This window comes from Myotis lucifugus, unplaced genomic scaffold (genome assembly GCF_000147115.1).
Source record: "Myotis lucifugus unplaced genomic scaffold, Myoluc2.0 scaffold_162, whole genome shotgun sequence".
Taxonomy (NCBI): domain Eukaryota; kingdom Metazoa; phylum Chordata; class Mammalia; order Chiroptera; family Vespertilionidae; genus Myotis; species Myotis lucifugus.
In genome coordinates, this window is record NW_005871210.1 from 1,154,625 (window position 1) to 1,174,291 (window position 19,667).

The 19,667-nt window shown below is 43.1% G+C and overlaps 1 protein-coding gene across 4 annotated transcripts in view; it reads left to right on the forward strand.

Annotated features, from left to right (window-relative positions):
* WBP1L (WW domain binding protein 1 like) overlaps positions 1–19,667 on the forward strand; it is a 59,173-nt gene that overhangs the window by 26,007 nt on the left and 13,499 nt on the right. For all 4 annotated transcript variants that reach the window (XR_002830979.1, XR_002830980.1, XM_006095908.3 and 1 more), the window contains exon 2: positions 18,173–18,275. Coding sequence is in view for 2 of the 4 variants with exons in the window: in XM_006095908.3 (XP_006095970.2) it covers positions 18,173–18,275 (103 nt within the window). In the remaining 2 variants the exon portion in view is untranslated. The remainder of the gene's footprint in view (positions 1–18,172; positions 18,276–19,667) is intronic.

The following is a 19,667-nucleotide window of genomic DNA, read 5'->3' on the forward strand; positions in this document are numbered from 1 at the left end:
TTTTTAAAAGCCTGAAGATTTTCTCACCTAGACTGCTTTCCTAACGTCTATAAAGGGCAGAGAGTAGAGTAGGATTAATGCATTGTTCCAGTTGGGGCATATTTTCTGAAGGTTGTTTCTAGGTGGCCCAGGGACCAGCTAGGAAAGACATTGCTCTTCTCTGTGTGAACATTTGCATTTTACTCTGAAGACTCTCAGGCATGCATCATCTACTGAATAATGCCACTGCACGGAGATTTTGAACACTTAATGAATGGGGTCAAGGAACAAAGGATGCTAAGACAAAATAAGCATAGTCCTTACTTCCTGGAAGCTCACACTCTAATGCAATTCTTAAAATGCATAAAAATCACCTGTGAATCAGGCTTATTAAAATTCAGATTCAGTAGGTGTGGGGTGTGGGGATATGCATTTCTATGAATTTCCTCGGGTGGTTCTGATCCTGGAAGTTTCTGGTCACACTTTGAGAGACCCTCCCCATTCCACCCGACCTGTAGTCGCCTGGAAATAGTTACATTACAGTATGCTGAGACTACAACTGAGGAATCCCCAGGGACTGTGATAGCAGAGGGTGGGAAAGCATCTAAATCTGGTTGGGGGAGGGGAAGTGGCTTGGAAGGCTCTCCTGGGAAGTTGATATCTGACCTGAATCTTGAAGGATGAGTAGGAGTTTACCAGACATATGAGCTGGGGAAAGAGCATTCTAGACAGATCAGGTTGGGACTGTTGTTGTTGTTTTCTCCTGTGGATGAGAAGGGAAACCGTCATCTGTGGGTCTTTGTTAAAGAACTTGGCTCACCAGTATTGGTGTCCTATATGTCACAGAGAAGGAGGAAAGCATTAGGGTACTTCAGTCAAAATGAGTGTGGCATGAATTCAGTGTCTATAAAGGGCAGATAGGCCTGTACCTTCCAGTGAGCTGTCTTAACTGTTCTTTGTGTGGAAGAACTAATACAGTGTTCTAAAGAATAGTTTTTGTACTTAGAGGGCTAAAGTTCAGAAGAGAGTCACCTGCTGACCTTTTTTTTGGAATAGCACAATGTACCAAATTTTAGATAAAATACACATTTAAGCATGCTATTTTAGTTTATTTTTGTATTATCTGGCAAGATCAGAGTTTTCTGGTTAAGGGAAAATCTATCATGTATACCTAACAGATGGATTACTGATTTTCAGAGAACAAGATTTCAATGGAATGTTCTTAGTCTGCTGATTTACATGAATTTTATTTCCTGTTTGACTCAGAAGGCATTGATTTTATAATGCTGAACGATTCTTATGACCAATATTCTGTATCTGGAAAGTGTTGTGCACCTATTTTATTCAAAACATATTGTACATACAAATAGGTATAAACTCTGTCCCTACCCTCAGGGTTTACAGTCAAGTAGGGGACCTAGAACAAGTGTGCAGGTAACTGGAACATTAGGCAGGTGATGCTGAGTAGCATTAGAGAGGAAAAGAGTGCTCGATGAGTGAAGAGGAGTGAAGAGATAGCTTTCTACCGGTGGCCCTTTCCGCAGTCCAGTAGTCTCAGTTGTTGCACTCACTTGTAGGGCCAGTTGAAGATAAGTTCTAGTCGATGGAATGCAGGCTAGATCCATCAAGACAATAATTTATATCTTGCACCTCGGAATGTTGTGGGAGGGGCTCACTGCACCCCAGCTTGTCCTCACCGATAAAGTAAGATGATCTCTGATACTAGAAATGAGTAGTCTCCAACAAAGCTGGGGTAGGTCTGGGACTCTCTCAGGCGGTGTGCTCTTTCCTTATTAGAATTTGTCACGGATAGGGACATCTAAGAGGAACCAACTCCTGGCCCAAGGGGCTCTTTGCATTCTTGAAAGGAAAGGGGGAGCTGGTACTTATAGGCACTTGTTTGGCCTGATGCTTGCTGATTGTCAGGTCATCCAGAATGTTGAACCCCACTTGCTCCCTTGCATGGTAAGAGATCTTAGGGTCTTACAAGGACAGCACTGAAAACGCTGTGGTGATAGCCAGCCTAAAGCTGCAAGGTGGGAGCCATGACTAGGAAGAGGGAATTTGCCAATGTCTAATTTACCCATAAACTACTGATTATTATCCAACATTTACATGATACTTTAAAAAATGTATTTTTTTATTGATTTCAGAGAGGAAGGGAGAAGGAGAGAGAGACAGAAACATCACTGAGGAGAGAGAATCATTGATTGGCTGCCCCTTGCATGCCCCCCACTGGGGATCAAGCCCACAACCCAGGCATGTGCCCTGGACAGAAATCGAAACATGACCTCCTACTTCATAGGTTGATGCACAACCACTGAGCCACACCAGCCGGGCTTACATGATACTTTTATTATTTCATCAAGACAGCCACCCATGAGGTAGGCAGTCTTATCTCCTTTCTACTGTGAGGAAACTGAAACTCAAGCAGTTCTCTCTTCAGGATGACACAGCTAATGGTGTCTCTGGGCCAGGTCCTCTCAGTGTTGTCCTATTCTTTCATATTTTCCTGGTGTGGTACTAGCACCAAGACCTTCTCTCTGCGTGCCCTGGGCTCAGCAGAGGACTAAGTGTTCACTTCCAGTCACCACTACCCTCTTTGTGTGCTTAGCCTCTCTTTACCAGGTTCAGGACAAATTGAGCAAGATCCTGCTCGGAAGGTAACTGGCTGTATATGGTGCAGCACATGCCAGGTGACACTTGTTTGTACTACCTGAGGTTGGAGCCAAAATCCTTATCGGAACTGATTTGTAAAAATCTTGTGACGGCATCACAGAACACTTTAGTTCACTATTGTCCCCTAAAGGTGAGAAAGGGTGGCTGTCATCTAAGCCTTTTCAAGTGAATTTTTTTTTTTTAAATCCTCACCCGAGGATATTTTCCCACTGATTTTGAGAGAGAGAGAGAGAGAGAGAGAGAGAGAGAGAGAGAGAGAGAGAGAAACCAATGTGAGAGACATTGATTGCCACACAAACCCTAACCAGGGCTGCAGATCGAGCCTGCAACTGAGGTATATACCCTTGACTGGGAATCGAGCCACGGTTGACACTAATCACTGGACAAACTGGCCAGGGCTTCAGGTAGATTTTTGAACCCAAATCTTCTCTATTACAAGAGGTACTTTTAAAGAGGAATGTGGCTTGTTTTTCCATCACATTCCATGTTATCAAAGCAAATTCAAACTAGTGGACTGGACAATAAGTTAGTGGAAAAGAAGACTGTCTGCTGATTTTGAAACTTTTACCTAGGATGGAGCCAAAGAAAACATTTACTTTCTCCAGTGACATCCCATGAGTTTGATCCACTCCCTCCCACCCCTTTCCCTTGAAGAGGTAAATTTTAGTCCAGAAAAACAATAATTTTAGGCTACTTAAAAAGCTGGGCTATAAAATATCTTCTCCTGCTTGATTCCCTACCAACCAAATACTAGTTTCCTAACTCTGCCTCCCCCCGGCCCCCCAGCACTTCTTGACTGTTTGTGCTAATCTGTAGTTGAAATAGCCTGGCAGGTTGACCTGTTTTTGCCATTTCTGTGCCCCTCTGTAGCCATTGCTTCCTTGGGCAGGGCTCAACTGGGCTCGAACCCTGGACCTCACAAGAGGCCTCTGTTGCCAGTTGTTGGAAATGGAGATTCAATCTGAGGTGACTGGCTTGAATCATCTTGTTCTTTTAACTGAAGGGGAGAGAAGGGGCAGTGGTGGGAAGCTGTATGCGTTTTAGGGGAGTGGGAGACATGCTTTGAGAATGGCTGGAATATGACACAGTGCCTTCTTTCCTGAAAGTGGCTGAGGGTTTGCTGGGACTGTGTTGCATATAAGACATTGGTTCCCTTGGGCACTGCATCAAGGAGGCCAGAGTATTATTATTGTTTGGTTCTCTTGTTTAACACACTCCTCTCAGGAGCTTCCACTAAACTGTGACACACGGTCTCATTCATGGTTTTATATACTGCCCAAATTATTGTGTGGTGTGGTTTCATCAAGGTTTGGAAATCCCTGGTTCCCCACCAGGCAGTGGTGTGAATGCCTGTGACCTCCCACTCCTCTGGGTGTGGCTCTGGAGTGTGGTGAGGAGGCCCGGGATAGGCTGGGGCAGGCTGCCAGCAAAAATAGGATGTGCAATCACTCCCCTGTCTCTGGGTGAAGTTCCAGAATAAATCTGGACCAGGCTTAGATTTTGCTGGGTTACTATAAACCTGTCATGACCAGAAAACCCTGGGTAGGTCCCTCCGTGGTAATGTGAAATCACATCACCACAGCGTAACAGTTGGAGGATCCCTTCTCGTACCTCATAGCTAAGAGGCACAGAGAGTGCGGGGCAGAATCAGCCCCAGTAGTTACTTGACTGTCAGTCACCAGGATCAGTACTTTCTGAAGGTTTTGCATCCTTTGCTAGGGTAGGTGCACTTGAGAGATTGACATTAGCCCTGCTCTCCGGGAATTTATAGAGTGGTTGGGGAGCCCCTGAGGCCATCAGACAACAAGACTGGATGGAACACGATCTGCACTAAATTGGGGGGTAAAATTTGTCTGGAACAGTGGTTCTAAACTAGGGGAAGTTTTGCCCCCCTCTCCAGGGGACATCTGGCAATGTTTGGACATTGTTTGTTGTTACAACAGGAGGGTGGGGTGTTGCTACCTGCTTCCATCAAGTGAAAGCCAGGGACACTGCTAATAAACATCCTGCAAAGCACAGGACAATCCTCACAGCAAAGAATGATCTGGGTCCAGGGTCCAAATGTCAATCATGCCAGAAACTCTGGGCAGGAAACTAAGATCCAGCCCTATCCCGTTTGCTCAGTGGTTAGAGCATCTGCCTGTGGACTGAAGGGTCCTGGGTTCATTTCTGGTCAAGGGCACGTACCTCAGTTGCAGGCTTCCTGGCTCTGGTCGGGGTGTGTGTGGAAGGCAATCAATTGATGTGTCTCTCTCACATCGATGTTTCTGTCTCTCCCTCTCCCTTCCATTCTCTCTTAAAAAAAAATCAAAGGAAAAAATATCCTCCAGTGAGGATTAAAAAATAAAAATAAGATCCAGCCCTCTGGAACTGACATTTCATCACTTAATCTGAATAATCTGGATAAGCAACCCCCTGAAGGGTAGGATCCTAGTAGCGCCCAAATAACGTCATACAGCTTAAAGACCAATTAGGCTATGGTTATTTTAATGGCAGCCATATTTCAAGCCAGGTGCCTATTGCTGTGGCTTGGGTAGGTGCACGTGAGAGATTGACATCCCTTTTCTAAATCATCTTTTAATCTTTAAGTATAAGGTCTGAGAGTTCAGAAAGTTCTTTAGAGTTATTCAACATATTTTGGAGATGAAACCTCTGGATTCTGAAGATTAAAAAAAAATGTATCTGTTTGCAGGGAGACCATTTTTATTTATTTATTTATTTATTTTTATTTTAAAATATATTTTATTGATTTTTTGCAGAGAGGAAGGGAGAGGAATAGAGAGTTAGAAACATCGATGAGAGAGAAACATCCATCAGTTGCCTCCTGCACACCCCCTACTGGGGATGTGCCTGCAACCAAGGTACATGCCCTTGACTGGAATCGAACCTGGGACCCTTCAGTCCTCAAGCTGACGCTCTATCCATTGAGCCAAACTGGTTAGGGCAAGGAGACCATTTTTAATGTGACCCTTTGTCTGAGGCAGAAGTAAACCATTTCCTTGAACAGTGTTGAACTTTTTATTGGCACTAGATCTCTGGTACTTGTCTCAAGATCAGCAGGCACACAAGACAAGTCCCATTATTTTTTCTTTAGCTCCCAACAAAAGCCTGCATGGTAGGATGGAACTGCTGGAGGAAAAATGGGGTTAAATTCAGAATTTTGCTTAAAATGAGGACTGTGCCCGTGTGTGCTCTTCACTGTCAAATGAAACTGGTGAATCTCTTTTAAAGCACATCAGCAACAAATTAACTTGTACCTTCATATTTCAGATCCCTTTCAGAGAAGTAATTTATTTGATCAAGAGCCATGTTCAAGATATAACAAACACTTTGATGAGCTAGAAACCAGTTATAAAAATAGTATTGAACCAAAAGCCATAAGACCAGGGTTTTGAGGATACCAGTTCTCTCATCTGCAGTCTTATGCTTAATGTTAGTTCCTTATCCATAAAATATGGGTAAACAAATAACTTTTTTTTATTGATTTGAGAGAGAAAAAGAGAAACATTGATTTATTGTTCAATTTATTTATGCATTCATTGGTTGCTTCTTGTGTGTGCCCTGACTGGTGATCGAACTCACAACCTTGGCATATTGGGACGACACTGTAACCGGCTAAGCTGCCTGGCCAGAGATAAACTTTTAAAAAAATTTTTATTTATCTTTATTGTTGAAAATATTACAGATGTCCCCCCCACCCCCATTGATCCCTTCTCTCCAGGCCTTCCCAGCACTATCGTCTGTCCATGGGTTTTGCTTTTTTTCTTTAATGTAACAGTTTAGTTAGTACGAAGTTCCTTAAAGGCCAAGTTCACATCTTATCTGTTGTTTTTGTACCTGTCAGCATGTAGTAGGAAAGTTTAGGTTAGGCCCTAAGCATGAAATTCTTTCCACTAAAATTTGGGCTTTAGGCTCAGAAAAGTTGTTCTAGTTGTGTGACCACTCTAAACTAATTCCCTCATTTCCTATAAAGGGAATATATAACATATATAAAAATGCCCAGCCAAATGCTTAATTAACACAGACACTGAGTAGAACTTGGTTCTCTGTTGCATCTCTTGAATGTTAAGGCAGGAGGTTTTCCTGATTCTGCAGAGGTATTTCCCGCATGCAAGCAAGGGGGGCCCTCTCTTTGTCCAGGTACCTGTTTTACATGTCGTGTGTAAGGTGTTTCTTGAGCTTCAGTGTAGAGAATTCAGATGTCTGCTGTTTATATTTGGGCCTCTACAGCATGTCTTAATCTCAAGGTGAGGGGATGAACAATCTCTTACTGAACATGAGAGCAAGAGAAGCTAATCAGATGCCTACAGGGGCCAGGCAGTGTCATGCTTGAATCAAGTAGATGAGGTATTTAGACAGTAGGGATTGTGATGGAGCCAGAACTCATGAACATCTATGACTCAGCCTAATCTGGCTTAAGGCCCTAATATATGGGTCCTGAATTTTCAAGAGCATCTGGAAATCTGAATTTCTGTATGAATTGTTCTCATTTTAAAATGTTATACAGATAATTCAATTTTTTAAAACATTGGGAAAAAGGTACCATGTGGACATAGAATTGATTAGTAATAGGCCCATTGTGTCCTGAGGTCCACCAGTTTGCAGTCCCTGCTTTTAACAGGAGAGGCAGTGATACAACATGCGAAGAAAGGACTACCCTCATAGGACCAACTGTGGACACATGGCAGTCTGCTGAATTGCCCACCTGCTCTGTCACATGCTACCTGCTATTTTGTTTCTCTGCTCTCTGCACCAGCTCTTGCTGAAATGCCACATTTCTCGTTGTATTTATCTGTGACAGAAGAAATCAATGATGAGCCCTAGCTGGTGTGGCTGTGTTGGTTGAGCTTATCCCATGCACCAAAAGGTCACTCACTGGTTTGATTTCTGATCAGGGCACATACCCAGGTCGGGGAGGCAACCGATCAATGTTTCTCTCTCATATCGATGTTTCTCCCTCTCTCTCTCCCCCTCTCCCTTTCTCTCTCTAAAATCAATTTTTAAAAAATTTTTAAAAAAGAAAAGAGGTGTATCTCTTAAAAAAAAGAGAGACCAATGAGGGATTGTCAGGGGGAACCATGAGGTAGGACTGCTTTTCCTTCTAAATGTCCAGGGGGAAAGAGTGACACATTAATCCAATGTCCAGTACTGCTGCAGCCAGCCAGACCCTGCAGGCCTGCTTGCAGTGGCAAGTAGCCTTTAATAAAACCATGGGATATGTTGCAACTTCCAGTCTTTGCTCTGAGATTTTCCTACCAGGGTCAAGTGGCTTTATCTGAGTTTGTTATTCAGGTTCCTAATAGCAACACAGGAAATGGATTTTAATTTCTTTGCTGGCTGCTCTGTTTGGGGGCTATTTAATGAGGATCCAGTTGCAATGCAGCTTTGGCAGCAACAGTGCCTGAGTTGGTAGGAATGTACCTAACTGATATATTACTTTAAAAAGTTTTGCTTGTGGTATACTGTATATGTATATATAAATATATTTTATTGAATTTTACAGAGAGGAAGGGAGAGGAATAGAGAGTTAGAAACATCGATGAGAGAGAAACATCGATCAGCTGCCTCCTGCACACCTCCTATTGGGGATGTGCCCGCAACCAAGATACATGCCCTTGACCAGAATCAAACCTGGGACCTTTCAGTCCGCAGGCCAACGCTCTATCCACTGGGCCAAACCGGTTAGGGCTGTTTGTATATTTTTATGGATTGAGGTAGAGAGGTTATAAATAATTTAATGTCTTGATTCAAAATGGCTATTCTTGGGGGAAACTATGTTGGGATGTGTTTGGGATTCTAGAAAGAAATATTAGACTATTCCACTTTTAGGGGGCAAGAACTGTGTATATTTATGTTTATTACTAAAACCACTTGAATATATATGAGCATAATCAGGGAAGTGTGTTTTATTTAAAAAAAAATGTTTTTATTGATTTTAAGAGAGAGGGATAGAAACATCAATGATGAGAGAGAATCATTGATCTGCTGCCTCCTGCATGCCCCCCAACCCAGGATTCACTGTATTGCCCTTCCTCAGATTCTTCGAGTGTCATTCTTTAAGAGAAGACTGATATATTTATTCCAGGAGGCCCTCACAGGTTGAAGTAATTGCACCCCTGTCCCTGCTACATCAGGGGCTTTTGGGACTACCTTTCAGCAGCACACACTTTAGCCAAATTTGAAGCAGCAGTTGCTCCCATTGGTTCTAGGCTTTTCTCAAGTCTGTCAGTAGCTCCAGTCTTTGGCTTTACCCTTAAAGGCACTTTACAACTAGAGGGTGGGAGACTGGGTGTTCCTGAGCCCAGCAAGCTGGAGTCTAGAGGTCTTAAGGGCACAAAATCCAATTTGAGGGATGAGGCTGGATCTTATGAGATAAGATTTACTGGCTTGGTTAGGGAAACCTGCCCCACGCTTTTTGTCTTTTTTGGAAAATTACTGAACTCAATCAAACAGCATAAAAGCTTTTTCCTAATATCCCAGTCCATACAAACCAGAGTCTTGGCTAACTTCTTAGCAATGGCCTACCCTTCCTTTATCAGAGCTCCTTTAGCTAATAAAGCTTAAAGGTGTAGTTGTCATGTATAGTGCATATTGTGACTGAGACAAAAGTATATAACAACCCCTACCATCAAATAGATGGGGGTTAGACTAACGGATAGGCCAGGACTCCTTGCTGAATCATTCCTCTGTCAGAGCTTACTTTCCTTTACCCCCAATTCTACCGTAACTTCAAAATATGTGCCCTACTTATTTTCCTCAACTCTTCAAAAGTATTAGGGAAAAAGTGAGCTTCACTTTCTTATTGTAAAATACAGTGGGTCCCCCAAAATGTATACACACTTTGAATAATTATGAAGGCAGTGTATTAAAATACATTTCATTTTCAGAATGTAATAGAAATCAGTTGTTAAAGTATGTATACACTTTTTTTTGGATACCCTGTATAGGTAAATCCACACAACTTTAAAGAATATTTTTTATGACTATCTGCAAGCCTTTTTCTAAAGATCTAGAAGTGCTGTATTTTCAGAAATTAGAGATTCTATCTAGGATAGAATGAAAATAGTTGATTCTTAGTTAAAGTTGACTGCTATCTTTTCTCATTTAGCCATTTCAAATCTGTCTGTGTATGAAGAGTCTGTTATCCTTTGGTTACAGAGCATTACTAAAATCCACTTTAATAGATGTGCAGTGCTAGAATTTGGTCTACTTTCTGGAAAGCCATTCCTGATTCAAAAATGGAAGAAAAGTTGATTTTGTTGCTTACTCTGCAGTAGCAGCCACAACTTGGGTAGCGGGGGTGAAAAAAAAAGAGGGGGCCCAAGTTGAAAATTAAAGATGAGAGTTGCAAATTTTTTACAAAATAATTGTTTAAAAATATTTTTATTAAGTTTAGAGAAGAAGGGAGAGGGAGAAAGAGATAGAAACATCAATGATGAGAATATCAATTAGCTGCCTCCTGCACACCCTCTACTGGGGATTGAGCCTGTATCCCGAGCATGTGCCCTGACTAGGAGTTGAACTGTGACTTCTTGGTTCATAGGTCAATGCTCAACCACACTGGCCGAGCTGCAAAAATATTTATAAATCTCCATCAGCTAGGGAGAAACTAGCTGTATTAGCCAATAATGAATTTACAAACTGTGGTATTTTGGATATTATTTTAACTGTTGTACAAAGCATTTGAGGTCTGGCTTCTGCTGAATTTTCAGCTCTTCCTTTCACATTACTCTCCCTGAGATTCATTGTACTTAGCCACACTAATCTTCTTTCTTTTCCTTGAACACACCAAGCTCGTCCCTGCATTGGTGTCTGTGCATGCACTTGGCTTTCCCTCTACCTGAAACACTGGTCCTGTAGGTTGACTTAAACTGGCTTTTCTTTTTTTTTAATCCTCACCTGAGGATATTTTTTCATTGATTTTTAGAGAAAGTGGAAGGAAGGTGGGGAGAGAGAGAGAGAGAGAGAGAGAGAGAGAGAGAGAGAGAAAGAAACATTGATGTGAGAGACATCGATTGGTTGTCTCTCACATGTGACCTGATGGAGGGGGCGAGGGAGGGAAAGAGGGGGCAGTGAGGACCGGGGACCAAACTTGCAACCGAGGTACGTGCCCTTGACTGGAATCAGGACTCTTCAGTCTGCGGGCCAACACTGTATCCACTGAGCCAAACTGGCCAGGGCTTAAGCTGTCTTTTCTCATGATTCAGGGCTCTACTCAGATGTCACTTTCTCAGGGAAAACTTTCCTGACTATGTCATCTAAAGCCCTTTGTCTGTTTTATTAGCCTTATGAAGCTTATTACTATTTTACATTATAATTTCACTTGTTAATTTTCAGTCTTCTCCACTAGAATATATTTAAGATTTTTTTGTCTTTGGGTTGTTCTCCAGTTTCAAACAAGTTGCCTCCCCCCGCCCCCCGCCCCCCCAACCCCCCTGGGAGTCTTATTCTGCTATTTGTTGAATTTCCCAAGTCTTTTTATAATGTACTAGAGGCCTGTTGCATGAAGATTCGCGCTATAGGCCTTCCTTCCTCTGGCTGCTGGCACCGGTTTTCCTCCGGCACCCTGGACCCAGGCCTTTGGTCCAGCCGCAGCAGAGAAACCAAGCCTTGAGACTAGGCTTCTCTGCTCCAGCCGCAGCGAGGCTTGGCTTCTCCGCTCCGGCCGCAGTGAGGCTTGACTTCTCCGCTCCGTCCACAGCGGAGAAGCCCAGCCTCTTCAGTCTTCAGTCTTCAGTCTTCTTCAGTCTTCGCTGGGGCCGGAGCCTTCAGTATTTGCTCTGCACCTGCATATGCAAATTAACCCGCCATCTTTGTTGGGTTAATTTGCATAGCCATCCTGATTGGCTGGTGGGTGTAGTGGAGTGACACCAATTTGCATGTTTCTCTTTTATTAGTGTAGATTATTTCTGCATAAATTTTTGTATTTTGTATTGTGAGTTTATCTTCAACAGAACTTTATTTATGGGAATCCTTCATGCCCTGGTTGAGGGTAGGTCTTATCAGAGTTTTACATTTCTTCTGCCAGATGTCATAGAGTTATTGCCAGCCTAGGGCCACTTTCTGTGTTAAATTTTGGGGTTGGGGATTCTCAGACCATATAGTAGTACAATTCAAGTCTGAAATTGACTTGTGGAAAGGCCTATGGTTACAGATTATAAGAGGAGATACTTTTTGCTCTCAATTCAGAGATATTTTTTTGTCATTGTGTGCCAATGAGCTAGTTGCTATTGTTTTTTTTTTAATTTAAGATTTTTATTGCTTTTTAGAAAGAGAGGAGAGGGGTGGAGAGAGAAAGAAACATTGATGTGAGAGGAAACATCAATTGATTGGCTTCCTCCTGCACACCCCTTACCAACCTGGGCATGTGCCCTGATCTGGAATTGAGTCAGTAACCTTTCATTGCACAGGGCGACGCCTAGCCAACTGAGCCACACCAGCCAGAGCCCAACGGGCTAGTTGTTTTTCTAGTCTGCTTTCTCTCTCTTTGAGGATTCTCACTTTATATTGGTGCTTTGTTCCAAGTTCCTGTTTCAGGTAGGCCCAAGAACAATAAACAGCCACTTTCCAGGGCAACTGGAAAGGCTTGACCTCACTTACCAGTGTAGTTTTCCACATTTTTGGCCCTAGGCTGGGGATCCTCCTTGCTTTCTTGCAAGCTCAGCTGTGTATATTGTTATGTAGCCAGTATTTCTAGGGGTTCTGACAGGAGAATTTTTAAGTTACCTACCCAGCAGTATTGCCAGAAGCAGGATCTCTTCCCTGAGAATCGCTAGCTCATTGCTGTAGTTGTAGCATCCAGCACAGTTGCCTGGCACCTGGGAAAGGAGTTTCAATACATAATTGATTTGTGGAATTGGACGTTTCCATAAGAAACCATTTCTTTTCCCCGTAAGGAAAGCCAGAAGTTGTGCTCCAAATTCATTCATATCTAGCAGCCAAAATAGTTAGTGTCCTGTGCCTGAACATCCCGTGAAGTATTAGTTTTCCTATTTTTTTACTTTTAAACTTTAAAACTTCAGTGCTTTCCTAAGAACATGAAGATGCTGTTGCCAGTTGCTAGCAGATTTTTCCAGCCCCATAAATTGGCAAATTGAAAACATCCCTGGGCAACTATTACTGCCCAGTGTCTCTTTTTATGCTGGCACTTTGAAAGTTCTTGTGTTGATTAAATTGACCTTTACAGTGGCTCAGCTAAGAATAGCAACTATAAGACCTGGAAACTCTTAAGGAAAATGTTGTTAGTCCCACAGTTTATGCTGCCACCAAAGAGATGAGATAATTTTTTGCATATGTGCAAAAGGCATACTGTTCATCCTTTTCCATTGTAAAAAATGTTCTTTCCAGTTCGGTGTTGGTCATTCTTGCTGTTTCTTTGTGCCTGTGCTTTTTGTTTAGTGACCATATGTGCCCCATATCTTGGGAGTCGGTCACTGTGGTACCAGGGCTTGAAGGCACATACCTGTAAACACGAGGATCCCGATGGTCATTGCCACAGTCCTCCTTGAGGTAAAAGACCTCAGCCTAGAAGCACAAGTTATTTGCACAAAGTTCATTTATGTGAAGTTTGAACCTTTCTAGCATTTTTTTTTTTGGCTTTGGTGTTTTATGCAGATGAAAACTGCCAGGAAGAAGGTATCTTTAAAATGCAAATCTGAAAAAAAAATTAATAAAATGCAATCTGATCTTGTCACCTCCCTGCACAGCCTGGTTCCCGCTTACCTCAGCCATTCCTAGCTAAAGTGCTTTGCTTGTTTCTTTTCCTCAGCCTGTAAAGTTCTCCCCGTCCCTCTTCCCTGGTTACTAACTTTCCAACCATCCTGACGATCTCAGTTCCAACTTACCTTCCTCCCAGAAGCTGTTCTGGACCTTTTTATGACTAGCTCTTAGGTCTTATAACTCTCACTGAATCATGTATTTTCCCTTCCTATCACGTGATTACATTATTATTATTATTATTATTATTATTATTGCTATTATTATTTTCATGAGACTGGAAGCTCCTTAAGGACAGGAATCATGACTATTTTTAGCCATTTTTCTATTGTGTTCCCCACCTCCAGCTCAGTACTGATGCAGGGTACTCAGTATGAAGGAAGGAATGTGGACCCTGTGTTCCACACTGGGATGAAACACCATTCTGCTCTTCAGAAAATCAGTATGTGAAAGCATGACCTTTTGAGCAAAGAAGGGAGGAGTCCCGTGTTGCCTCTCCTCCCTGCCAAGTAGAAAAGGAAAGATCCTGTTCTCAAAGCCAAAGAGCTGCACAGAACAGGATCCTTATCTTTTCCACCAAAGACAAAATGTTGATTTTATTTGATTTGGGGCTTTTATTGGGTTTATTTAAGCAACTGAAGTGGTAAAAGCAACGGAGGAAGTATAACTTCAACCAAGGAGGCTATAGCTTCATAATAGGTAAAAACTCAGGCTCTAAAGTCTGACAAACTAGATTGCTCTACTTCCTAGAGGCAAATTACTTAGCCTCTCTTGGCCTCAATTCCCTGATACTACCCATTGCATAGTGTTGCTTTCAAGTTCAGATAAAGGAGTACCTGTAAAGCATTTAAAAAACAGTGCCTGGCACGTAACAAGTGTTCAGTATACATTAGCTATATTATTCACCCCAAGTTGCTCTGTCTTCATGAAGGTTGCGTTGCCATTGTTTCATTAAGCAAACCTTTGTGTGCCAAGCACTGTGCTTGTACTGGGGATGGGGGAGGAGGATAAGGAGACAGAGCTCCTGCCCGCAGGGAGAGTGCAGTTCATTCTCTGGTTCCCCTCTAAAGAGAGGGGTGGGAGGGATATTTACTGGTCACTCCTCAAGGGTTCGCCTGAACAATGTATGTGTGTAAAGTGCTTAAAGATGCTTGGGAGAAAAGCAAAGGATGGTCATAAAGGGTGCTGAGAATTTTTCATATTTGAACTTTCCATTGCATGCTCTCGAGTTCCTTTGTCTATTCTTTGTGTCTCTGGAACAGCCAGTGAACTTTACTATTCTGCAAGAGTTCTAAGTGAATGCAAAGTGCTGTTTGGATGATCTTTCATGCTGGCAATAATGGCTCACAAAATAACATTGATATTAAAAGCTCAGAGAAGTTAAGTAACTTACCCATGCTCACACAGTTAATAAGCATAATGGGCTTAATAAGTTAATAAACTGGGTTTTGAACCCAGGTCTGACTAACTCTTAGTCACTTCTGCCTGACAGTAGATCTTGAGCCATGAGTGGTCTGTGAGAGCCCACTGGGTAGCCCACTGTGGAGCTCCTCTTTGCAGGAGAGGGTGGAAAGCACCAAGCAGCATTTGCACAGCACCGTTCTTTGCTGTCACTTTGAATGAGAGGAGACAGAGGTTATAGGAGCTCTTGAGTTGACTCAAGGCTGTTAGGACAGAGGGGGTGGGTGGTGGGTAGGATAATAAAGCCTTACTTAGGGTTGAAGGGGACATTAGAGAGCATCTTTTTTTTTTTTTAAATATATTTTATTGCTTTTTTACAGAGAGGAAGGGAGAGGGATAGAGAGTTAGAAACATCGATGAGAGAGAAACATTGATCAGCTGCCTCCTGCACACCCCCCACTGGGGATGTGCCCACAACCAAGGTACATGCCCTTGACCAGAATTGAACCTGGGACCCTTCAGTCTCCAGGCCGACGCTCTATCCAGTGAGCCAAACCGGCTAGGGCTAGAGGGCATCTTAATAAGTCTTAGGACCACTGAGGAGCTTAACCAAAGTTCTGTTCCTCTATTGTGGCAGAGCTGGGACCAAACACAAGGCACCTGGATTTTTTTCTCACGCCAGCAAGTCTCTCTGTCTCTGGAGGAGTTCACCTTGACACATCTCACCACCCCAATCTTCATTTTTTTCTTTGCTAAAGGTCCATGAGCCCACTTATATACTCACATTCCTTAACTGCCCACCATCTTTCTTTTCTCCAGCAGCAGAAAATGATAATTCCATAATCAAAACCATCCCTGGCAGCTTGGGGACTCTGTCTGGGGGCAGAGGGAGGACAGGGGGCGAGATATATTGGTTAGTGTTTGGAGGACTCTGGATTAAAGGATGCTACTACAGTTCTGCTCTCCCTGGAGAAAAGAGCGGGGTCCTGTTTATATCAGGCTTCCTGCCTCAGGGGATGGAAGAGCCAAGAGAAAAACTGACACCAGTAGGTCATGAGGATGCCACTTGTTTAGATTTCAAACACGTTCCATTCCACGCCTCACTTAGGACCAGTTGGCTACTGTGTGTTCGGAGCATGGACCTCATCTGGTAAATTTTCCCGAGGCAGAAGTATCACTGGATTCTTTAATGTGTCAGGGTATAGACAGCACAGCCTCTTTTAGAAACTAGGTGGACATTTTGAACTGTGCTCTTGTGAGCCAGTGTCAGAACAATGGTATTTCCAGGCTTGTTAGACTTGGGAGAAACTTTTTTTTAAAAGATTTTTTTTTTTTTTAGAGTAAGAGGAAGGGAGAGGGAAAGAGAGCTAGAAACATCAATGATGAGAGAGAATCATTAATTGGCTGCCTCCTGCACCGTCCCCACTGGGGATCGAGCCTGCAACCCAGGCATGTGCCCTGACTGGGAATCAAACTGTAACCTCCTGGTTCATAGGTCGATGCTCAAACACTGAGCCATGCCGGCCGGCTGGGAGAAACTTTTTGATATCCTTATGAAAGCAGTGTTTTACTCTGAAGTCAGAGAGTGTGTGTTCTAGCAAAAGTGAGCACAGATCTGCTTTCTCTATGTGCGCCAGGCCTCACAGGTGATTGTATTCTGTATATGGTATACACAGGAAGGCAAAGATAGGAAGAATTGTTTGCAATATTGTGAAACCCTCATTGTCAGAGTTTACAAATGCCTTTCCCATGTTTCTTCTTCCTAAACCCCTTTACACATGGTGGTGGGGGGGGGGGGGTGTAAGATTCTTTAAAGACCAGGAAACACCTGAGGATGTGTGGTGGAAACCTGCACTGAGCCAGGGATCTGGTTTTTAGTCCTTATGGCTTCAGGTACCTGTATTGTTGCTCTCCGGCCCCTATCCCTGTAGACAGTCACTGGCATGCTTGTTTATACCCTTGGCCAAGTAGACAGACTAGGAAAGCCAGGTCCAGAGAGCATGAACTGGCCATGTGACTTAGGTTTCCACTGGCAGGCATCTGCCCGGATGTGTGCTGTGGGCAGGGTCAGCCTGAGTAGCAGCAAATACAATACTGTGGTTTGAGTTTCTTTGCTGAGCAGGGTTTTTTCCCTTCTTAACTCTGAGCTTCTTGAGGATAGGAACAATGTCTTATTTATCTTTGCATAGTCCTCTTACCCAGCTCAGTGCTTAGCACACAAGTGTTCAGTAAATCCATGTGTTACTTCTTTAGAATAAAGAAATGTTGAAAGCCAGATAGAGCAGGTGATTTATAGGTCTCATCATATACATTGGGGTCCAGAGAACATTTTGGGCTGAAGTTCAGGTTGGCTGGTGGGATATTTCATATTTAAAGTATGAAGTGTAAAAAATCTTTTTTTATTTTATTTTAATTTTTTTCTTTATTGATTATATAAGTAAAAAATCTTTTTCACCTCCATTTCCATTCCCCAGTGCTGCGAATAGAATTTGGCAAAAAACTGCTAGATGGTTACCCAGCAGTACCTTTTCTGTAGCTGTCCCTGGGAAGGGACAGTATGAATCCTATATCCAGTCCAGATGATTAAGAGATCATTCAGTATGCTAAACATGATCTAGCAAATTGAATTTGGACTAGGTCACTTGAGCAGGTCACCTCTTAAAAGTGAAGAATTTAGTAGCTGGTGTTTTAGCCCTTTTTGAATCACAGTGTAATTAACCTTGGAGATCTTGTGTTTTGAAGGGAGGATGGAATGCCTAACTAGATGCTAATCCTAATCTTAGAATCCATACTGCATTAATTATTCCAGGAACTTTCACAGAAAAGCTGGATTTATTTAAAACCACTGCTAATTACAGGAGAATCATCACCTTGTTACCAGCTGAGTTTAAATAGCACTGGAATATCCAGTGTTTCTGCTTGGATATAAAGAAAGTGACATAACCCTTTCCTGTCTGAGAAGAACTCTGCTCTTTACCAGTCAGCTGTGTGTGCTGAATCCTCTTCTTCCTTTTTTTTTTTTAATGTGGACCCTTAAAAATTTTTGATTGATTGATTGAGAGAGAGAGAGAGAGGAGAGAAACATTGATTTGCCATTCCACTTCTTTATGCATTCATTGGTTGACCCTTGTATGTCCCCTGACCGGGGATCGAACCCACAACCTTAGCATGTTGAGACGATGCTCCAGCCAACTGAGCTTCCTGGCCCAGGGTCTCTTCTCCCTTTAATAAACTATTCTCCCTCCCTGCTTACATTTGCTGTCCTGTCTAATATTTTTTTCTTAATGGAATAAATATTGATACAAACCTTTTTGGTGGAGCGTGAGCAGATGACCAGAAAGAGGGGGATGAGAAGTAATTTAATATGCTAAATTTTATTTATTTATTTATTTTTTAGGATAAGGAAACCTGTGTGGGTACCAACAATCAGAGCTACATCTGTGACACAGGACACTGCTGTGGACAGTCTCAGTGCTGCAACTACTACTATGAACTCTGGTGTAAGTTCTTGCCTGGAGGTTTCTTGGAGTCCCGGGTGCTGGTTACTGCCTCTGCTCATTGTCATTGGAAAACTGTGGCCTGGTCAGCCTTTTTCGCATTCTCTCGGCGGCAGTGTTGGCAAGTAGAATCCATTTCCTGGTTCCAGAAGTGATTCCTCTGTAGAGGAGGAGCGCTCTGATGCCCTTTGGACATTGTGGGCTAGAGACTGAGGAATATGGTCTGGGCCTTCTTCAGAGGCTGTGGTTACCAGGTCGCTGCAGAAACTCCTGCCTGGGTTCTCTTTGATGCTCATTTCGGGGTGTGCCGAGCAGGGATAACCTTAGATCTTTCCATGGACATCCCAGACTCCCAGGCTTGCCGTCTTTGTGAAGAGAGGTTTCAGCAGCTAAGCTGCTGTGAATGCCAAGCTGGGCTCTGTGAATGCCTGTAAATTCATTTTTTAAATAAGAACCACAAGGTTTCTGGTCAGTGTGGCTCACTGGTTGAGTGTCGACCTATGAACCAGGAGGTCACGGTTTGATTCCCCGTTAGGGTACATGCCTGTTTACGGGTTTGATCCCCAGTAGGGGGCATGCAGGAGGATTCTCTCTCATCATTGATGTTTCTATCTCCCTCTCCCTTCCTCTCTCTGAAATCAATTAAAAAAAAAAAAAGAACTACAAGATTCTGGAACTCCCCATGGAGCATCAAGGTGCTACTTCTGTTTCTGAGAGTCCCTCTCAAAGGGATAATCTTTCTGTAGCTCCTGCCTACAGAGCCCTGCTGGAGAGAGGGAGCCCCCGTGCTCTCAAGCTGAAGTGTCTGGAGGCTTTTCCAGTGCACCCAACCTGTTACTGTCAGCTCAATGCCCTGTGGAGACAATCCTTGTCCTGCCACTGGTTTGGTTGAGGCCAGGACCACTTGTACCTTCCAGAGTTGCCCAAGGGTGGTGATATTGTTCACTGACACACTTTGTACTCTGATCTTTGTGGTACTCAAACAAGACACTATGGGATGCTCGAGGAAGAATGGGAGGGTGGGAGAGTCCTTAGGGCAGGTGACCATCACTGCAGTGGTTCTCATAACTGTCTGTTGAGAGAGGAAATGATAGACTGTTTCTCCAGATAATTCTAAGCACCCCTCACTCCCTCCATTCAGGAATGAACTTTGGACTTGTTTGTCAAACCATTCCCTTATTGCCACCATCACCCCTGCCCCCTTTTCCCTCTCTCCTTTCTGAGGTCCTTATTCCCCCCCACATCAGTGATATGGTAGAAGGCAGCTAGAAGGGCTATTATCTGGGATGGAGAGGAAATTAGACTCTTGGCCGGGAAGACTCTCCCTCTAAATGCAAAAGGATCTTGTAGCCAGTGGGAGTGGTTTTTACAAAACAGGACCTCTTTTCACCCTGG